Raw genomic sequence first — 21874 nt, 5'->3', positions numbered from 1 at the left:
ACCACGCGTCAGGTTGCGCGGATCGAAGCCATCTCTGACCTCACCGCCAACCCCAGGATGCAGAAGTCGGCCGGCCCATGGATGGAACAGCGCCCTCGGAACAAGCCCGGCCCGACAGGGTGTGAAACGGGCTGGACGGAGACCGTGAAGCGCCACAAAGCTGCCGGTCAACTTGGGGGCCAAGAGCCCGCGGCCTGCAGCTGGCCGATCAGACAGTCGCCGCTCCGATCACCAGCGTGGCGTAAGTCATTTCTGGAGCTATCCTTTAGCTTCGACAGCACATGCGGCCTTCGGTTTAGCCGCCAATCTCTTCAGGTGGGGGCGAAAGCCATGTACCCCTAGCATAAAACGAGCCGTCACCGGCTTTCTTTCTTCGGTCTTGCTTTCCAACACCCTCGCTTGGCGGCAACCTGTCCGCTTCTCCGTCATGGACTTCTCCGAGGACTACAAGGCCGAGTCTGCAGCAGACGTGGGGGAGCTTTGGGCGAAGGCCGTCCGTGAGTATGCCAAAGAAACCGAGAGAGACATCACCCGCGTCCAGCACATGTCGACCAAGGAGATTCTCGAAGAGCAGAAACGCGCACTGGACAAGTTCAAGGGCTTTCGGCACGATGGCCAGGTCACCGACAAGTTCCGTTCGGTTGTCAGCACCAATTCGGAATTGATCATGTCTGCTGCAAAACAGATATCAAATGCTGCAAGCACGGTATGCATCACCCTACCCGGTTCCTGAGCTGGCTAATGACGAGCTGCAGGCTTTTCCACCTGCTGGAACCGTCTTGATGGCTTTCACATGTGAGTTTGCCTTTCTCGCGTCTTTGATGGCCGACGCACTAATTCGAGTTATCGCAGGGATCATGGATGTAAGACGATGGCCTTTCGGTTCATCTTTACAGAGAATTGACGGAGATAGGGTTCCAAAAACGTGTCCAAGGACTACGATGGTGAACAACTCCATTTTCTTCGACACGCCTCATCTCGGCTGACCACTCAAAAGTCATTTACACCTTTTTCGACATCCAGCACTCATTCCTCAAGCGCATCTCCATCATCGAGAAGAAGGTCCCGGACATCAAAATATATCAGACGATAATGATGCGGGTGTTCACTGCCATACTTGACCTTTGCAAAATCGCCACCAGATACCAGAAAGAAGGGCGGTTCAGTCAGTACACCCAAGACCCCGACCAACGCCATGCTAATCCTACTCTCAGTCAAATGGACGAAAGCGCTTATCAAGGGCTCTGACGAGAAACTCCAAAGTGCCTTGGGCAGCCTCAAGTCAAATATTGAGAGACTCGAGTCAGCCACCATGTTTGCCACGCTCAGACAGACAATCGAGACGCACCAATCAGTGACAGAGACAGCTACGCTGACCCGCCAGGTGCTCTCAATCCAGCAAGAGCAAACGGGTATCCTGAAGGAGAATGCCATGGTAGGGCAACAGACATTGGAAATCAGCCAGCAAAATTCTCGCGAGATGCAGAAAGTATCAGGCATAATTTCCAGGTACTTCACCATGTCTGATAACAGCCAGGAGCAAGGCAAGGGGGAAAAGCTCCGTAAACCCAAAGATGCTGGCGCAAGGCGCTCGGCGGCTCTCGCTCAGGTGAAGGAGGCACTGCAAACTGTTGCCTTCACTGCCACGACCATGGCTTATGCCGACATCAAGCAGGCCTTTGTGGAGGGGACTTTCAAGTGGCTCAGAGAAAATGAGACTTACAACGCATTCGCCGCTGGTGAGAACGAGCCCTTCCTGTGGGTTACCGGCGACCGCGGGTTGGGAAAGTCGAGTCTTGCGTACTTTGCCGTCAACGAACTCAGGGAACGGCGCCATTTCTGCCAGACCAACGTTGCGTACTTCTTTTTCAAGGAAGAGCACAAGGAGCTACGCTCAACGGTCGACCTCTTGAAGACGGTTGCAGCTCAGCTAGCAGAGACCGACCACAAGTATCGCGAAGAAGTAGCGAAGGAGATCAAGAAGAGCGCCGAAAATCTTGGAGATGGAGAAGCATCCCTCCTATGGGATCAGCTCTTCGCCTCGAAGTTTCCTCATGAGTCTCCAACCAGGCTCTTCCTTGTTATCGATGGATTTGACGAAGCCGGCGCAGCCGACCGCGAAAAGTTGTTGAGTCTTCTTGCTCAGGTGAAGAAGGACAACCTGCAGATTCGGGTTATGATCACAAGCCGACCGAAAACGGAAGGGGTGGAAAGCTTGCAGCCAGCATCTCTTCCCATCGCAATTGATCATTTGAGGAGAGACCTTCGGCTCATCATAAAAGCAAGGATTAAGTCCATGTCCAGGCTCAGAAGGCTTCGACTCCCCGTGAAGAAGCGAGTCATCATCAAGCTTCTACAGAATGCCGACAGTATGTTTGACCCCCGGATGATATTTCGGAAGCGTTGCTGACATTACGGGCATAGGCGCGCTCTACGCCGAGCATGTTCTGCGCAGGCTTAATTCCCTACGCCGGGAAGCGACAATTCTGAAGGAGCTTGACAAGCTGCCAGCAAGTTTATCCGACCTTTACAACCTGCTGCTTGCCGAATGTCAAAAGGGGCGAAGTGACGAGGATCTTGCCTCTCTAAAACGACTATTCGCATGGCTTGCCTACTCGAAGCGTCCACTCGCGTATGGGGAAGCGTCCAACCTTGTGGCCTTCGTCAACGACGACGCCAAACTGAGCCTGGAGGAAGAGATTGAAGGAAAGTCTGCCAGACTGCTCCGGCTTGCCCAGATTACTTCCGATGACGACGAGTCGTCCGATGAAAGCGACGGGGACGGCTCCGAAACCGCTGATGAGGCCCTTGAAACCCATGATGATACGGACCCCAACACCTGGGTACCTCTGCGCTTCCAGGAACGGTCTTTGCGCCAATACTTCCGTGAGGCCGTCGTAGACGAGAATGGCTTGCGCAGCTCTCCGTCTTCTGCTCACCTGATCATTTTCAGGACCATCGCCACCATCTTAACCACGGACGTTGAGGATGACTTGACGATTAAGATGTTGAAAAACTATTGCGCCGACTTCTGGATCCATCACTTCCTGGACATTGAAGTGGAGAGTGCGGGTGATGATGAGGTCAAGTCCGTCCTCGAGAGCCTCTCCGACATTGTGAATAACAAGAACCGGGCTCTGGAGAAGATTGAAGAGAATGCAAGCGGTCTCGGTATCTTTGGCGAGTCAAAGGACTTGCGGGAGCGCATGTTCAACTCCATCAAGCAGTGGGTTGGCAGAGCCTCGGATCTTCCAACTGACTTCCTCAACACAGAGAGCTTGAACTTGGTATCCAGCCTGTCTGAGGACCCCTCCAAGCTCATGGAACAAATAGCTCGGAAGCACGTCTTTAACTGGTTCAACTATGCCGCATACCGATGGGAAGCCTGGCGGTCTTTCCACTTTGCACTTGAAGCACTCAAATTGGTAAGCTTCTACTCTGTCCCAACATACCTCCACAGGTTGATACTGATGCCTGCGGGAAAAAAAGACAAACATGCTGGTGGATGAGTTGAAAAACGTAGGGGATGAGCCAACAGCGGAACAGATTCTCCTTGTAGCGGGTGCTTTCCCAGATCTGGAGAGGTCCAGCTACGCGCACAGAGCAATCGGTCTGGTCATGAAGTGGTACAATCACTGGGAGTCCGCCCTCGAGGAATGCAAGAAGTCTTTGGAAAATCCCGGATCAAACCTGGAGAATTTCCATGCTTTGGGCAGTGTGTCAGATGCGGCCAAGCAATTGGCATCCGAAGAAGCAGACGCAGAGAAGAAAGCTGAATACATCAAACAGATCAAGGAGACGGTCATGGCGATGATAGCCGAGTACTCGCAGCTCGGCCCTCAGGGCGAAGAAGAGAACACAAAAATATACATGGCACGCAGTTTCCTCACACTCTCGGGATGCGCGCTGCTCGAAGACGACATGGCGGCGGCAATCAGTATATTCAACGACCAAGCAAAGCCTCTTCTCCCCGACGAATTCCTGCCCAATGACGTAATCGCAGAAATAATGGCAAAGTTGATCGAGAAAGGGCAGGATGACAGACTGCTGGAGTTCTTCGCCACTCTCAAGGATAAAGAAAAGCTCGTATGGCTTGCAGATCAGGGAACTCACGAAGACTTCCAACGTGCTGCTGTGAGGACAGGCAAACGCGAGCTGATCGCGGATACTTACGAACGACTGATCAAAATGTCAATTCTGAACTGGAACACCGACTTCGGCATCAGATTCGCCCTTGCGAGCTACTACGTGGTTGTTGATGAGAACCTGGACAAAGCCAAGGAGCTGCTGGTCCAGCTGCTACAGGGCTACCAGAGGGGAGACAATCTGCTGGAAGAAGTCGTTCTGGACAGCAGGGGGCTCCTGGCTGAAGTTCTCATGGAGCAATTCCGCACCACGGTCGACGCGGTGAAAAAGGCCAGCATTCTTGACGAGACCATGAGACTGGCGTTCCCGACCGGTTACGTTCGCATCGAGGATTTCGACCCGGCCTTGTCCAATACGGCGCTTCCTGCCGTGTTGATGTTGCGGAAAATGGGCCCTTTACAGGAATTCCAGTCGACGCTGAACAAATGTTTCGACAGTTGTGTTGCTGCCCTAACCGACAACGAGGGTTCGAATGACTTCACCAGCGTCCGCTTCTTTGGCAAGGTTCTGGCGTGCCTTCCAGGCCTGGAGAGAGACGCTCAGATAGCCTCCGCTTCGCAATTCTACTACCTCAATCCCGAGTTCATACCGAAGGAGGGCGATAGCTCCAGCGATGATGGCGCGCCGGCGCAAGCCCACCCCACAGCCGAGGACACTGGCCAGAATGGGGTGAACGGAGAGAGTTGCAATGAGAGGCCGTCAGCAGAGAATACCGGCGCACCCTATGGCGATCTGAATCCCGGTAAGCAATACAAGCACTCACTCACTTCACACTAGCTGATACACACACAGATACAAGTGTGTTCTGCAACGGCTGCGGCAAGGAAATCTACAATCCCAGCGAAGGGCCCGTCTACACGTGCACAACCTGTACCGACACGGACCTGTGCACTGATTGCCACCACAAGCGCATAGGGTGGAACAACGGCGGGCCAGTCACCGACTGGCAGGCTTATTGTGGGAAGAACCATCACTACGTTAAGCACCCGGCGGAGGGTTGGAAGGGCATCAAGGACGGCGTGATAGATCTCGGAGAGGAGAAGGTCGAGTTCACGCAGTGGCTCAAGGACGTCCAGGACAGATGGAAGGCTGCCTGGGATGACTTCTGGGGGAGCCAGGAGGGCGTTGGGGACATTATGTAATCCATGGGAGGAGAGCCGTGGGAGCAGCTGTCTCGAAAAGCCCTTTGGTCTCTCGGTCTCCGAGGGCATTTGTAAAGCTGGCTGATTTGGTCAGCGCAAGCTGGTGTAGCTGTGCTAATCAGTTGCGATGATTGGACGTTGTGTATGCCGCAGCCTCGAACACGAAAGATGTTGACTCGCCTACATGGGCAGCGAGATCATGTGCCGAGATGCGTTCGTATAGTTTTGATGGCCGTATCTACATCCGGATATCTGCTCAAGGAGTCAAGGTCGTTCAAACCTATATCTACGTGGACGCAATGGGTTCAACCACCCCCACAAAGGATCATCGCTGATCAATGTCCCTTGCCTGGCTACCAAGAGGCCCAGCGCAATGCACAGCCTTTGACATTTGTCAGCGCGGAATTCATTTCAAAAGGTGTTGAAGGTAAATGGGCTGCCCCGTGCGCCATCTCACATAAGCTCGGCCGTGGGCTCAGGTGAGATTCCCTCGGCCTTGGTTGGGCAGATTAGGCGGGGTAAAGTTCCACTCAATCAGACGTGCTCGCGCGAGACGTCGGGGTAGCGGCTCATCCCATGATATATAAGAACAGTGTTGGGCTGCTGCTAATATCTTTTGACAAAAACCCGACGGCACTGAACACCGACGAACAAAATCATGGCGGATTATACCAAGGACCAGCTGAACGGCAAGACGACAAAGGTCATCTCGCCCATAAGGCTCGCCCACGTCGTGCTTCGCACGCGGCCCGAGTCGTTTGCCAACATGGTGGCCTTCTACAAAGCGTTCCTGGGCGCCGAGACATCGCACCAGAACGACTTCATATCCTTCATGACGTACGACGAGGAACACCATCGCATCGCCATCGTCGCGATGCCCGATATTGGCCCGAAAGACGCCAAAACCGCTGGGCTGGAGGTGAGTACTTAGGAAATCTCCCACGTCTACCTACCCATCTGCCGGTGTAAAAAAAAAAAAAGAAGAAAAAGACAGTGAAAAGATATGGCGGATCGCGCAAACGCCAATCGCATTCGACAAACATTGCATAATTGCTGACCAAACCGCGCGCGGCCAGCACATCGCCTTCACCTTCTCCACCGTGCACGACCTGCTCACGGCCTACACGCAGCGCAAGGCGCTGGGCATCGCGCCCGTGTGGTGCGTCAACCACGGGCCCACGCTCAGCATCTACTACCGCGACCCGGACGGCAACCACATCGAGACGCAGGTCGACGTCTTCGACACGCCCGACGAGACCAACGCGTACATGCTGGACCCGGCCTTCGCCGAGAACCCCATCGGCGTCGACTTCGACCCGGACGAGACGATCCGGAAGCTCGGGAGCGGCGAGGCGTCGGTGCGGGATGTGCTGACGAGGCCGAATGTCGGGAAGAGGGATTTGTCTGATGTGCCTATGGTTAAGGTGTAGTAGTCTGATCGATTGCAAGAGGAGGGAGGGGGGTTTGGTTTGCGGCTGGATTCGTTTCTTTCTTCTCTTTTTATCTTTTATTTTCTGGTTTAAACATGGCATCGATTCCAGGGCTGCTTTCACTCGCTTTGCGCTCTCCATGTGCATCTTGTGCCTCTTGAAACATGCTTCGCGTCCTCGACTAAACTGGGTATGGAAACTTCTTGCATGCGGAAGGCCCCAGTAACGGCGTGGGACCAAGTGTGGCCTTTTGTCATGCTCTTATTTTGAACGAAGAGGCCGGACATAATCCTTGTTTCGCAGTAATCAGTATCCTTGCTTGAAGGGAGAAATGGAAGGTTGTGAGTGACAGACTTGCCTACCAGACGCATTGGACCAGCCCGCATCACGCGCACTGTCAAAATGGCGATACAGACTTGTAATGTGCATTGCTTGTGGAGGAAAAAATGAACAATTTTTTTTGCCTCGCAAGCCTTCCGGCTAGTTGATATCTATGGTAGGAAGAGTAGGACACATGCGAGTGTGACGCAGCACACGATTCTCACAACCAAGCCTACCCCTTATTCCCGTTCGTGCTTCAGTCATCAAAGTCTCTCGTGACCATCAGAGATGCCGTTCCCTTGCGAAGATTGACTGCAGGCAGCGGCGGTGACTGGTATGGGCGATGCTCCTTGTTCGAGGCAAGGCCCCGTTTTCGACAACCACATTTGTGCTTGCTGTTTGCCAATTCATCAGTCATGGTGCCGGTGAGGGAAATGCCATCAAACAGAGCAGCCTCCTACCGGGAACGATGGAATCTGGTGCCGAGCCTTGCGATTTCACACGGCCAGGTTATCGGAAGGCACAAGACTCGGCAGATTCGTCGACCTTCATCCTGTGTGACCCACGGGGGTTCGTCCAGATCTCCTAGCAGGCCTGGTTGGGGCACGTACGTGTGCATCCTTGACGCGGGAGTGATGGGTGATTGAAGTGGGATGCGCGCGGCGGGAGCAGGCACTGCTTGTACATCAGAAGACTGGTAGGAAAAATCGGAGCGGCGTGAGGTGAGCACAGTGTTCACTTCACTCACAGCTTAGATGAGCTCGAGGTAGATGACTGGGATCTCTTTCCACCTCTCTATCTCGTCCTCTGCCTTTCCTGCCGTAGCCTTGACTTTGTTCCTACTCCTTGACCTCCGAAACTGCTCGAATAAAAGTACGACCACGGCAACGGCGATGGCAGTGCCGCCGCAGATAGGGCCGGCTATAGTTGGGAAGACGGCCATTTGAAAGCATGCGTTGAAAATGGAAGACGAGGAGGGCGAGATGGTGACGCAAAGTGACAGGGAAACAGTTCGGGGTGGTTGTGGTGCACAAGGAAGGGGCAGACCATTGAGGAAGGAACAACGGAAAGATTCTGGGAAGGAAGAGAATACATCTATTGCTGTCATGCTCGCGTTCCAGAAGTGAAAGGACTGCTCGAGCTAGTAGTAGGATACGAGTTCAGAAAAATTCATACGAATCCGCAGTGATGCCCAGCCGACATACAAACGCCGTGACAAGAAGAAGAAATGGACAATGACCCACGAGGCAGTCGACAAGCTAGAAATCACCACCAAAGTCGTCCCCGCCGCCGAAGTCGTTGTCGTTACCGTCGTCATAGCCCTGGTCATAACCTTGGTCATACTCATGTTCGTCATGGTCTTCGATCGCGTCCGCCAGCAACATTCCACCAACCAGGCCACCGCCGACACCAAGCGCCGCCGCACCACCAGCACCCAGCCCGCTCTTCTTCGGCTTCTGCTGGGCAACACCGTACGGCATCCCACCACCCTGTCCGTAGTAGCCCTGCTGCGGTGCGTATCCGTACTGGCCCTGCGGCGGGCCCTGGTTATATCCTTGCGGCTGCTGATAGCCGCCGCCGCCATACTGCGGTTGGTGGCCGTAAGCCCCACCCGCGGGGTATCCACCACCCGGCTTGGAGCCGCTCGCCTTGCCGAGAAGCTTCCCCAGAAAGCCGCCGGACTTCTTGCCTCTGCTGTCGTCCGGACGCGGCGGCAAGTCCTGCGAGCCGTAGCCCGGGGCTTGCTGGCCGTAGCCTGGCGGCTGGCTGTAGCCTGGCGAGGCACTGCCGCCGCCCTGTTGGGCGTAATAACCGTCGGCGGCGCCGCGAGAACCGCCTCCCGGCATCGGCGAGTGGCCACCGTGTGCGCGTGCGTCTTCCTCGGCCTGCAGCTGGCGGGCCAGCCGCTCGTCTTCGCTGATGTTCTGCCCGCTGCCGCCGTAGCCGCCACCACCCGGCCCGTACGGGTTGTTGCTGCTCAAGCCCGTCTTTTCCGGGCCGAGTGGCCCCGCATCGCCGCCGTGGCCGTAGCTGGGCGGCGGGCCCGGAGGTGGGGCGCTGCCTTCGGCATCGGAGGGAGGATAGATGGGCTCGGTCGGCTTGTTCCATTGCGACTGTTTGGTATAGATGTTGACGTAGAACCATTCTTGGTATTGCGCGTTGAAGACGGCCTTCCAGCCCTCGGGGACCTTGGGCGGAGGCGGGCCCTACGGCGATGAAAGCGAGAGTCAGTGCGGATCGACGGCTGGTGACGAGAGCTTGACGATACTTGGCGTGCATGAAGGCTGCGAGGGCGGGAATGCGGGGCTGGGCTGGGCTTGGCCATGCGGGGAACAACTTACAACTGGAGGTGCGTAGTCTGACATGAGTGTTGTTGGCGAGTGCGAGATGAGGATGAGAGAGTGTGAAGGAAGGGAGTGTAGGCAGGCGCAACAGGAGATGGCGACGGTTTTATGGATCGTGAGTGCTTCTGCCGCAGCGGCGTCGGAGAGTGCTGGAACCGGAGTGCTGCGGTTAGTCTGCCCGGTGCGCATCGCTTGCGTCACAGATGCTGTGGCCATGCTGTGGCTGGGTCAGGGTCTGATGACGCCCATGGAAAGCAGAAAGCCGGGCTGTGTGGCCACATCACAAATGCCTCGCCATCCGCTGCCCGCATCGCTCCGTGCGCGTGCAGCTGAAGCCAGCGTCTGGCGCAGTCGCATTCTAATGACTGTGCGAACACATGCGGCCATGCCTACGTGAGGAGGGTGCAGCCTCTCGTTGTCACCAGTGCGAGGTGCGCCACAGCCTCAAGAACCGTCGTATTTACCGCCGATGGCTGTGCAGCCACAGCACGAATTAGCGGGCCCGTAGAACAAGCCGACGCCGCCATCAAAAGTATCGAGCAGAAGACCCAAAAACGCCCCGTGTTCAGCGTGCAGTCATTCCAAAACATCGCAAGTCGCATCGCACCAAAAGACTCCGGGTCTGTGAACATCCCCAACGCCGACAGAACCTAAGAGGCCGCAGCGTCTTCGGCAGCATCCGACTGGTCGTCCTGTCTGGGGCTCGACGGGCCGCTCGCAACAACGGATGGCTGTGGTATTCGCGGCCACTCCGGATTCACAATCCAGCCCTCGCATTCTGCTTTGCTGTTGCCGTCGGTGAACCTCCTCCATCTCTGCGTCAGGATGCGCCTTTCCTCGTTGGGCTTGATCTTCAGCCATGCGCCAGCCCCTCTCCCGCCCTGCAACACAGAGCTGTCTATCAACCCACCGCACGTGTTGCGCAGTGCGACGCAGATAGGACTGCTCGGATTCTCGCCTCGCCAGATCTGGTCGTTGCCCTTCGGCCCTGGGTGATAGATGCGCAGCTCGAGTTCCTCGACCGGTATCTTCGGGCCCTCCCCCAGCGTGGTGAGCGTCAACAACCCGAGGGCAGTGTTTGCATCTTGGATGACGGGCACGTCGATGGGCGGCGGCTGCGTGTACCGACGGTGAATCCACTGGCATGCCGGCGGGCCTTCAACCAGCCCATGGGCGCTGGTGGGGTAGTAGTAGCCGCTGATATGGACGCTTCGGGCCAGCCGAATCAAGTCCGGGCACAGGTGCTGGAAAACGAGCAGGCCGTACGGGTAGGTCATGTAGAGAGACAGCTTCCGGTCCTGGGTGCGCTGGCTTTTGAGGTGCCAGTTCAGCTCGTCTCTGATCTGGCGATTGGTCTGGAGCAGAGCGAGCGGGGAAGCGAAGGGCAGCTTGGCGCGAAGGCGCGCGATAGGATCGCGCTCGTCGTCGTCGTCGGCGGCGGCGGCGGTGGCTTCATCTTGGTCCCGGGTGCAGTGGTCGAAAATGGGCGGCTGCTCAAGATGGAGGAAGTCCGGGTCGAAGCGCGGCAGAACGACGGGCTCGAAGTCTGAGGGCAGGCCGGGGATCAGTTCATCCGAGTCGCGGCCGTCATCGCTCGCGTAGCCGCTGTCGACGGGCGAGGCGAAGCTGGGCTTGAGGCCGGTGCCGATGGTGACGTGGTCGTGGGAGAAGAGGGCGTAGTCGTAGATGAGCAGGCGCAGCTCAACCGGGAGGTCGAGCAGCAGACATTTGGCGGGCTGTTGCGTGCGCATTGCTGATGAGGCCTGCTCGGTGTTGAGAGAGGGGCGTGCGGCGGGGGACTGTTGTTCGCAAAACAGCGCGCGAGTGCCGGGGAAAAGGCGATTCGACGTGGCCGGGGTCGTGCAAATCCTGCACCTGCGCGAATCAGGCGCAGATCTATGATACTGGAACACTTGCTCCCGTGCCGCGCCTAGGCTAGCGCTGCCTCCCGCGCCGTCGAGGGCGAGCACCGCGCCGCCCTTTGTATTTGCCCGCGCCGCTGCCCTGCCAAGTCGACGCCTGCAGGGTCAGGCCTCCTGTTGCAGCAGCGACCGCCCGCCCGCCATTCATGCCTCGCTCCGCCGCCGGATACGAAGCGCAGGGCCACGGGGCCGCCGGTGGGGCTTGCACAACTCGAGCATAAGCAGCCTCGCCGGGTGGCGAGTGCTTCTTTCGACCTCGACCGCACCTGCGTCGGGGTATCGTGAGGGTAGCGTGGCGGCGGGCGTGGCTCTTAAACCCTCCACTGGCGCCGGTAGCGACTCGTCTCAGCTCTCATGGGCGTCGTGGCGCTGATGAAGGGGTCATTTCGGTCCGCCACGATGCCAATGGCCCTGCAGACCCTTGACCTGCAGCTATCGTGCAGCTTAGCGAAGCCCGTTGGACGTCTTAGACGCCTTCTAGTGGCCGCGATCGTGGGGAAAACCGGGGCTGCACTTATCTCACGGGTCAGCCGCTTCGCACGGGCCTCAATTAGTCACAATAGTACACCAATTAAAGCTAGGCCAAGCCTTTTAGCGTCGTATTATTAGATCGTCCCTCTACGAAGCGTCTAAGTATATTTAGGTCTAACTTTACGTATATCTATTATATTCTAAATCGTTTACTTTAATATTACTTTATAACTACGTTATTATTCGTTAGCGCGTATACCTATAGTAATTCTTTAAAATATAGGCTTTTAATTAGTCTAGAATTAATAGTAATAGCTACGCTAAGTTATATCGATATATAGCCTTAAAGACGTAAAAAGAATACGTAGTTTCGTTATACTTACTATACCCTCTACTTTATCGCTTATATATATAATATAACACTCTAACTATCTCTAAATATATATATTAAGGGTAATAAAGTACTACTAAAACACCTCGTATTATCCGTTTACGTAAAAAAAGGCGTTATTATAGAGTATTTTAGTTAAACTAAAGATACTATTATTATAGCTTACTCTTAAAATTTATACGTATCTAGCGGAAACCCGAACTACTAAGTAACTACTAAGTAACTACTAAGTAGTATTCTTCTTATTTTTATCTATAATTACTAGAGAATCTAACTACTAAGTAACTACTAAGTAGTATTTCTCGCTTTAGTCGGTTACGGTAGTCGGAGACTCTAACTTCTAACTAACTACTAAGTAGCGTTTATCGCTATAGTCGGTCGCTATAGTCGGTCGTAGTAGTCGGTCGTAGTAGTTAGTTATAGTAATTAGTCGTAGTAGTCGATCGTAGTAGTTAATCGCGGTAGTTAGAGAATCTAACTATTAAGTAACTACTAAGTAGTATTTCTTAGTACTTCGTCGTAGTAGTTAGCCGTAGTAGTCGAAGAATCTAACTACTAAGTAACTATTAAGTAGTATTTCTTAGTACTTCGTTATAGTAGTTAGCCGTAGTAGTCGGAGAATCTAACTACTAGCTAACTACTAAGTAGTATTTCTCTAATTTTATCTATAGTTATTAGAGACTCTAACTACTAAGTAACTACTAAGTAGTAAGTAGTATTTCTTATAGTAGTAGAGTATTATCTTATCTTCGTCTACTATATCTAAGAAGTAGCTTATAATTACTACCGGCTTAGCTATTAGTATCTTATCTATCGAGGTTTATCTTCTCTTCTTATCTATTAAGATCTATTTTTTCTTTATCTATTAAGATCTATTTTTTCTTCTTAATAGTAATCGATAATACTATCTCGAGCGTAACTAGCGCGACCTCTACGTCTATAAAAGAACTTAAGGCCTAGCTCTAGAAAATACGAACGACGATTATCTTTTTCTTTATCTTTTATTACTATTCCGCTCGTAGAGATTCCGCTATCTATCTCGCTCTCTTCTACCGAGGTCTCGCTACTATTAAAGAAGCTTACTATTATAAGATATAAGATACGAATAGAAAACTTAAGATAGATATAAGAAGAGGGCTTATAATTAATAGACGAATTCTTTAGGAATTCGGCCTTCGCCCGTAGGCCGAAGAGCTTTTATATATAGCTAAGCGAGAGTTACGTAACTAATACGTAACTTTTATAGGTCTCGTATACGAAGCGTATACGAGACGCGGCTATAGATTCTTATACTACCCCCTCTACTATAGAAGTCGACTACGACCCCGTAAAGAATAAAAAACTCGAGAATCTTATATACCTTCTACGAGAAAAATCTTTCTTATTAGAAAGAAGAAAGCTCGCAGCTAGAGTCGTTAAGAAAATTTCTAGGCGCGAAAGCCGTAGCCTATATTCCTTAGAATATCCGCTTTTATCTATATTATAAGTAGGTGCGCGGAGTATACTTAACGCGTACGACTATTATACGCGGGTCGAGTATATAGCGCTATATACTAGAGTAGTAGAAAAGTTTAGCTACTCTAGACCGTTACGCGGCTTAGAGTATTCGAGAGTAGGACTCTATTAGAGGTTTAGTTCTACGTAGAAGAAGTAATAGTTACTTTCTACGTAATAGCGGTTATTCCGTCTTTTATCTTTTTAGATTTATAATCGCGAGTCTCGTATATAGCTTAAGCGTTTTAGAACTATTATTTATACGTTCTAGGTGCGTATAGTATACGCGGCGCGTACTTTCCCCCCGATATTTCTTCGTAGTAATTATATTAGGCGTATTTATCTTTATAGAGTTTACTACTACTACTCGTAATTTTTAGTTTATAGCTAGGTTTAGTAGCTAGTATCGTTACTATACCTATTAGCTAGATAATAGATTCTTACCTCTTTACGAGTAGTACTTAGGCGTTAGATAGATATAGTTTCTTCTATTAGATAGGTACGTTTCTATAGAATTCGGGCCTATACGTTTTACGTACGCGTGCCGTAGAAGAAGCTAGTAAGAAGCCTCTATATATTAGAGTTCTCTTACGCGATCGTTTTCTAACTCTACGCTATATCTATTTTCTAATATAGCTTTATCTTTAACTTCTCCCCGCGGCTCTACCGCTCGTTTTTCGACGTCTTCTATTACTCTAGAAGCTAGTCCTATAGGTAGTATAGATAAAAAAGAGGAGAAGCTATCTCGTATAAGCTAGCTCGGTCTTAAATTAGCTTAAGATAAAGATAAAGGTAAGGCTTAGACTCGCTATAAGTCGTTTAGTATACGGGACGTCTCTCGACGTCGTTTCGTTAGTATACGCGGTCTAGCTTCTTATTAGGAGCCGATTCCGCCTTATTATAAAGCTTTCTATAAACGTTATCTTTTATACTAGGCTTCCGCTTCTTAGATCGATAATAACGTAAAGGATATTATTAAGTAGAGCTATATACGTAAGATACCGCTCTCGAAGTACTAGAGATATACTAGAGCGCGGTACGATTATACTTAGATAAGTTTTATTCTACGATTCGTATACGCGTTATATCTTTAGCTAACTCTTTTCGTCTATTTAGCCGCCTTTCGAGTTTCGCCGCGCTATAAACGTATTATCGTTTATACGCTAGTAGGCTATTCGTTATAATACTTCTAAGAAGTAGAATCTAGTCCGTAGCTACGCCTCTAAGTATTTTAACTACGTTAAGAACTTTCGCCGACTCGAGAAGACTCGCGTTAAGAACGCTAACGGTCTTAAGAAGTACTTATACGCTCGATAGATCTCTCGCGACTATAACCTCTAACGTAAGTAGATAAGGGCTTTCTTAATCGTCCGCTTTTACTTTTACTAACTCTTAGTATAGCTTAGTATAGGCGGTATTAGTTTAATACTCTCTACGAACTAACGTATCGACGTAGCTACCGAGAACCGCCTTCTACGTAGCTAGAATAACCTCTTTAAGAAGGATAGCCTTAACCCGAACCGCGATAAGTCCCTCGACGAGAGTAATAGCTAGAAGAATATACGATAATACTAGTATAGATTCTTAGTAAAATAAGAGATAGAGGGTAGATAAAATTTAGTTTTAATATTTAGCGAGGTTTTAGAGTTCTTTACGAGTTAGACTAGGCTTAGAGTTTTATACGAATTAGATACGCTTCTCGTACGCGGCGCTTACGCCTAGTAATAAAAATCTATTCTTCTTATATTATAGTTATTAACCCGAAAGTTTTCGTAAGTTAATCGGTCCTATAGAATTTCCTAACTACGAAAGAAATTATAGTTTTTTTCCGGATACCTTTCGGCGACGTATTAATCTCGGCCGTAGTATACGATATATTTAGTAGCTTTCGCCCTTTAACTCTAAATTCTAAAGACTAAGCTTTTACCGCTTCGTCTTATTTCTTAAGCCGGGAGGCCTTCCTCGCCCGCGTTTTATAGGTTTTTCGTCTACTTACGGTAGATTTCCGCGTACTCTTCGTACGCTCTTCGTATCTTTAGAGTTATTCCCTAGTAGGTCTTTTTAAGGTTTTTCGCCTCGTTACGAAGGTTCTCCGCGTACTCTTCGTACGCGTTTCGTACTCGATAGGTTTATTCCCCTAGAGTATCGACGACGGTATTCGTTAAGTAGTTTCTAGTAGTTCTCGAGTTCGTACTCGTACTTCTACTTATTATATTTATTTAGCTAGTCTAGCTATTTAATAAGATACTACGAACCGCGGAAGCCGTCTTTATAGTTAACGACGGTCTTAACCTTCTATATATTCTCTAACTCTATAGCGGGCGGTTAGAAACCGGGCTTTACGAAGTATAACTCTAGAAGAGATATATAGAAGATAGAATAGAGCCGCGCTATTAAGGCTAGTAGCTTAAGCTAGTAGGCGGAGTTTCTAACCTTCTTAATAATCTTAAAGAAACCGAGAAATCGGCCGTTTAGCTTTTTATAAGGTCGCTTCGTACGAATATTCTTCGTAGATAGTAGGACCTCGTTTCTTATTTTAAAGTGGCGATCTAGGCGGCCTTTATTATAGTACTAAGCCTAGAGCTACTATACGTATAGAATTATCTAGTATATACGTACGTATACGCTACGTATACGTTTAATATACGCTTTAGCTACGTCGGGCGCGAGAGTAATATTTTTAATATCTAAGAGTACTACTACGAGGCTTTTTATCTAGTTAGATCTAAGAATATCGTCTAACGCCTCGTTATTCGTATCGTAGCTTAGGATATTAGGAATATATTCGGTAGTAGAGTATAACTTATTATTATACGCGAATACTACTTATAGTAGTAGTTTAGTCTAATTAGATTACTTCTAGTTAGAGTATATCCTTAAATACGTCTTAATCTCTTAGTTTTAACGTTTTATTTACCCGTCCGTCTATAAATAGAATGCCGTACTAAGGCGTCGTTTAATACCTAGTTCGTAGTATAGGGTAGACTAGTATTCGCTAGTAAATACTAACCCTCTATCTAAGACGATAGAGTCCGGAACGATCGTTTATAAGAAGTATAGTTCGAGTAGAATCGTAAGATTCTTTACGTCGATCGTCTTACGTACCGGGAAGTAAAATACCTTCTTAGTAGCGCGGTCTACGACTACTAGAATAGAGTTATATAAGCCTCTATCGCGGCCTCTTAATTTAGGGAGATTCGTAATAAAATCGAGAGAGAGGTATTTCTACGGTTCTCGTTCTACTTCGACTAGCTATAGGAGATCGTAGGGCTTATAGCGACGTACCTTATATCTCTAATAGGCGTTATATATATTAATATAGGCCTTAACTTCCTTATTTAGGCCGGGCTACTCGTACTTACGTACGATTACTTTATATATACGTTTAAAGCTATAGTAGCCGCCTATAGAATCGTTATAGTTACGCCTAATAATCTCGTCTCGTAGAGGGGTACTATAAGAAACGTAGACCTTTATATAGCGGCGTAGAAGGCTATCTTAGTCGAAGAACTAACCCTTAGCCGTAAGTTTCTTTAGGATTTAAGTTCGGCGCTAGACGACGGTATTATCTTCCCGCTAGACCTTCTTAATAAATAAGAATAGTAATCTTAGAGGTTTCTTTATAGCTAGTTTTTCGTTAAGTATAGCTACTACTATTACTTAACGTAGTACGAAGCTCTAGGCTTCTTTTATATTGGCGAGGGCTTACGCTAGCCGTAAGCTTTTCTTATCTAGAAGTCCGAAATTCTAGACCCTCGCGTTATTACGGTTTTCGCTAGCCGCGCTAGTATATACGACGGCGATAAGTTCTAGTAGAGAAACGAAGAGCGTATTATCTAGTTAGCTATTATAGCGCGGGTCTCTTATATACTCTTCGTATACGCCGCGCGTAGTAGAGATAGTAGCCCTCGGAGAACTACTTATAAGTTCCCGTATCTATAGCTTTTATTATAACGTTAGTAATATAGCGTCTAGGTATACCTTCTTTTTAACCTCTTTAAACCTTAATACGTAATCGGGTCGCCTAGAGAGAGAATCGGCGGGGTTAAAGGCTCCGGGTTTATATTTAATCTCGAAGTTAAACTTCGCTAGCGTTTTAGCGTAGCGGGCCTAACGTTCTAATAACTTTTTAGTACTTATAAAGTATCTAAGATTATTATAATTATAGAGTACGCGCGTTGGGTACGAGGCGTATATAAGAAAGTATCGCTATATATTAAAATATTTAACGATAGCTAGTAGTTTCTTATCGTACGTATTATAGCGTACTTCTATAGCCGTAAACTTCTTACTATAGTAGATAATAGATAACTAGTATTTTTAGTCGCCCTTCTACGCTTAGAGCTAGAGTAGAATACTAGCTAAGGCGAAATCCGATATATTAGTAATAAGTATTAGCTATAATACTAGGTCGTAGTACCGGAGAACCGGGCCGTACGAAAAGGCGTCTTTTAGCGTACGAAACGTATACGTAGCGTCGTCTAGCTAGTAAAACTAAATATACTACTTAGTTAGGCTCTTCCGAAACTTCTTCGTAGATACTTTCTTAGGTACCCGAGTAGCGTTCCGAAGAAGGTTATTTAGGGGCTTAGTAATAGAGAAGTAGTTCTATACGAATCGCCTATAGAAGTTAGTAAAGCTAAGGAATACTTATATATTATAAAAGAAGCTAGATTTTAGCTATTCTTAAATAGTCTTTACGCGTTCGGGGTCTATTACGACGCCGCTAGGCGTTATAATAAACTCTAAAAACTTCGCGTAGGTCGTATAGAAGATATACTTTAATATCTTAATATATAAGCTCTAGTCCCGGAGGCGCTAGAGTACCTACTAAACGTATTAGACGTAATCTTTCTCGTTTCGAGAGTAGATTAAGATATTATCTAAATATATAACGTAGATAGTATCTATAAGGCTTCTAAGAGCTTTATTAATATAGCTCTAGAACGTAGCCGGCGCGTTGGCTAGGCCGAAGAGTATAACGAGGTACTTAAATAGACTATATTTTATCTTAAAGACCGTCTTCTACTCGTCGCTCTTACGAATACGGAGCTTATAATAGGCGTTACGTAAGTCTAGCTTCGTAAAAATCTTCGCGTAAGATATACGGTTTAATAGTTCGCTAATAAGAAGAAGCGGATATCGATTCTTAATTATAACCCGATTTAGCTTCTAATAATCGATATATAATCGTATAGTCCCGTTAGGCTTAGGGACGAAGAGGATTAGCGCGCTAGTAGAAGATTTACTAGGCTAAATCTAGCTCTTCTTAAGAGTCTTATCGAGATATTCTTGTAGGATTTATAGCTCTCTTAGCGAGAGGTTATAGATAGATATTTAGGGCGGCGACTTACCGTCCTTTAGATCGATTATATAGTCGTATTTAGAGTTCTAGGCTAGCTTACCGGCTAGTTCGTTCGATACGATATCTATAAAGTCTTAGTATTAACTTAAAAGTCCTTCTTATAGCGCGGTAATCGTTGCGGCTATAAGAATAGGATTATCCTACGCTTTCGATACGAAGTATATATATTACGTATACGCGGCGCTAGTACGTCGTAGATAGTACGTAGAGTTATAATCTCCGCCTTTCTACGTTAATAGGGGCTAGTTCTAACTAGAAATCTTATCTTCTAGATTAATTTAGTAGACGGGATCGTTTAAGGCTAGTTAACTAGCGAATTATATTATAGAGATAAGCTCGATACGGTCTTAGTATAGATTACTCTATTTAAGGATATTCGTATTAAAGCGGGCGATAAGGTCGGCCGCTTTTAGCTAGTCTAGACCGAGGATTAGATCGTAACTCTCGAAGAACGCGCCCTAGAATAGGCGCGGTTTAATAGTTCGCTTAACGCCTATCCCGTCTTTAGCCCGAAGGGTAAGTTTATAGAAGTTCTATATAGTTATAGAGTGGCTATCTAAGAACCGTACGCGGAGCGTGCGCTTAACGTACGAGAAAAGTACGCGATAGATACTTACTAGATCTTATCTAATAAGATTTATATCGCTTTCTAAATTTAAGAGGGTCTTTAAGGCTACTAGCTCTTTCGGCGACTCTAGAAGGACGTTTATAACGATTTATTCGGTTAAGCCTCGGTCGACTAGTTCTAGAGATAGGCGGCTTAGGGCCGCTACTAGAATTATTCTTTTTCTAAGATCTTATCGTCCTTCGAGCTATCGGCTTTAGAAGAGGATTAGTTACTAGCTAGATTCTTATTAAACCGGCGAAAGCCCGAGTTACGCTTTATATACGAAGCGCCTACGCCTTATTTATAAGTTAACTTCTAGAAGTCTTCTTAGCGAGGCGGCTTATATTAGCTCGAGTTCTTCGACCGACCTCGCCTACTATCGGTAGAGTAGATTAGACGCGGGCGTTTATAGCCTACGCTTTAGCGCTATTATTTCTCCGTCTACGCTATCTTAACTAAGCCGAGCGTCTACTTAAGGCTAATAATTAAGTCGTAGAGTTTCTTAACCCCCTAGATAGTCTTTATTATAGAATATTTAAGGAGTTCTTTACGATAGACCTCTAGAAGATTCGTAAAGAAGAGGTCGATAAAAAGGTTCTTATCGGCTACCGCGTATAGAAGCTATTTATATAGGCTTTCTATACGGGCGCGGTACTTTTAATACGACGTACTAGGCTTTATTAGAGAGCGGTAGAATATAATCGTATTCTTATACCGCCGTAAGATAGGGTTTCTTACTTAATCTTAAACGATTACTTTAAACTCCTCGAAGAGAAGCTCTCTTTAGATTATAAATTTATCTAAACGTCGGTAGACGTATTAGGCGATTACTTCGTACTTCGCGAGATCTTAGAGGGCCTAGCGAGTCCGCTTCTTAGTATCCTAGTCTTATAGATTAAGTATATTAAACTTATTATTTAACTCGTTAATCTACTTATCGAAATAGTACTAGGTCGCGGTTTATAGTTTAGAAATATTCTTTTCTCGCTAGATCGCCTTCCGCGCTTCGAAGTCGAGATATATACGAGGAGTATACGTTTCGAATACGCTTAGCTAAGAGAGTATATTAATACGTTTCTATAGACCCTTAATTAAAGCGTTTAATTCGATAATTTAAGCCGAGAAGGTCGGAATTACTATAGAGAGTCTATAGATCTTAGTTTTTAGGTTCGTAATAACGTCTTCGGGCGTAATCGTTATAGAGGGGGGTTCTTTTATAGCGGTAGATATCGGGGGTATTTCGTCGGCGTTATCGTCTAATTCGCTAGGGGTTAGATAGTCCGACCCGGTTAAGAGGTCTTATACGACCGTAGCGTTTTTAGTACGCAACGTATACGCGTCGCGTACGAAAAGAGGGGTCCGCTTAGAAGATATCTTAAACCGGCTATTTAAAGAGAAGGATTCGAATATAAGATATAAGGCACGAATAGAGAGCTTAAGATAGATATAAAAAGAGGGCTTATAATTAATAAACGAATTCTTTAGAAATTCGGCCTTCGCCCGTAGGCCGAAGGGCTTTTATATATAGCTAAGTAAGAGTTACGTAACTAATACGTAACTTCTATAGGTCTCGTATACGAAGTATATACGAGACGCGGCTATAGGTCCTTATAACTATCTCTACTAACGTTTTTTATCTCTTTTATCTCGCTCTCTTCCGCCGAGGTCTCGCTACTATTAGAGAAGCTTACTATTCCTATTAATATTTTCTATTTCTTTTATCTCGCTCTCTTCCGCCGAGGTTTCGCTACTATTAAAGAAGCTTACTATTCCGGCCGACGTTCTACTTTAGCTTTTATCTCTTATTCGGTTTCTTCGTCTAGTTATAATTAGATTATCCGCTCTTATCTTAAAGCTCTACTAGTAGCTCTTATCTTAAAGCTCTATTAGTAGCTTTTATCTTAAAGCTTTAATAGTAGCTTTTATCTCGAAGCTTTAATAGTAGCTCTTATCTTAAAGCTTTAATAGTAGCTCTTATTTAGAAGCTCTACTAGTAGCTTTTATTTTAAAGCTCTATTAGTAGCTTATATCTTAAGGCTCTATTAGTAGCTTATATCTCTAAGCTCTATCTAGTAATTTTTTCTATCTTACCTTCTATCGCTATTCCGCTCGTCGAGATCCCGTTATTTTTTAAGAAGCTTCTTATTTTCGCTAAAGTCTCGTTATCTATCTCGTTTACGGCTTAGCCGGTTTTACCCGCGTTTATCGAAGACTCTAACTACTAAGTAACTATTAAGTAG

At 47.7% G+C, this 21874-nt stretch overlaps 4 protein-coding genes across 4 annotated transcripts; 2 read left to right on the top strand and 2 right to left on the bottom strand.

The window, feature by feature from the left end:
- Positions 1-427: 427 nt before the first annotated feature.
- BKCO1_1060004 (glyoxalase bleomycin resistance protein dioxygenase protein) lies at positions 428-5288 on the top strand (the record flags this gene model as incomplete). The annotated part of the gene is made up of 9 exons (XM_020270214.1): positions 428-706; positions 756-795; positions 853-863; positions 914-944; positions 998-1165; positions 1215-2369; positions 2425-3425; positions 3490-4888; positions 4939-5288. The coding sequence occupies 9 exons, from the start codon at positions 428-430 to the stop codon at positions 5286-5288; spliced, it is 4434 nt and encodes a 1477-aa protein (XP_020125131.1).
- Positions 5289-5946: 658 nt separating this feature from the next.
- On the top strand, positions 5947-6718 carry BKCO1_1060003 (glyoxalase bleomycin resistance protein dioxygenase protein; the record flags this gene model as incomplete). Its single annotated transcript, XM_020270213.1, has 2 exons — positions 5947-6207; positions 6365-6718. 2 exons carry the CDS (start codon positions 5947-5949, stop codon positions 6716-6718), a joined length of 615 nt encoding a protein of 204 aa, XP_020125123.1.
- Positions 6719-8298: 1580 nt separating this feature from the next.
- BKCO1_1060002 (rna-binding protein fus tls) lies at positions 8299-9600 on the bottom strand (the record flags this gene model as incomplete). The annotated part of the gene is made up of 2 exons (XM_020270212.1): positions 8299-9246; positions 9382-9600. 2 exons carry the CDS (start codon positions 9598-9600, stop codon positions 8299-8301), a joined length of 1167 nt encoding a protein of 388 aa, XP_020125130.1.
- A 434-nt stretch (positions 9601-10034) lies between these two features.
- BKCO1_1060001 (uncharacterized protein) lies at positions 10035-11135 on the bottom strand (the record flags this gene model as incomplete). Its single annotated transcript, XM_020270208.1, has 1 exon — positions 10035-11135. The coding sequence occupies one exon, from the start codon at positions 11133-11135 to the stop codon at positions 10035-10037; it is 1101 nt and encodes a 366-aa protein (XP_020125129.1).
- Positions 11136-21874: the final 10739 nt, after the last annotated feature.

The sequence above is a fragment of the Diplodia corticola genome (assembly GCF_001883845.1).
Source record: "Diplodia corticola strain CBS 112549 chromosome Unknown scaffold106, whole genome shotgun sequence".
NCBI classification, from domain to species: Eukaryota; Fungi; Ascomycota; class Dothideomycetes; order Botryosphaeriales; family Botryosphaeriaceae; genus Diplodia; species Diplodia corticola.
This window is presented reverse-complemented; position numbering and strand designations above follow the sequence as displayed.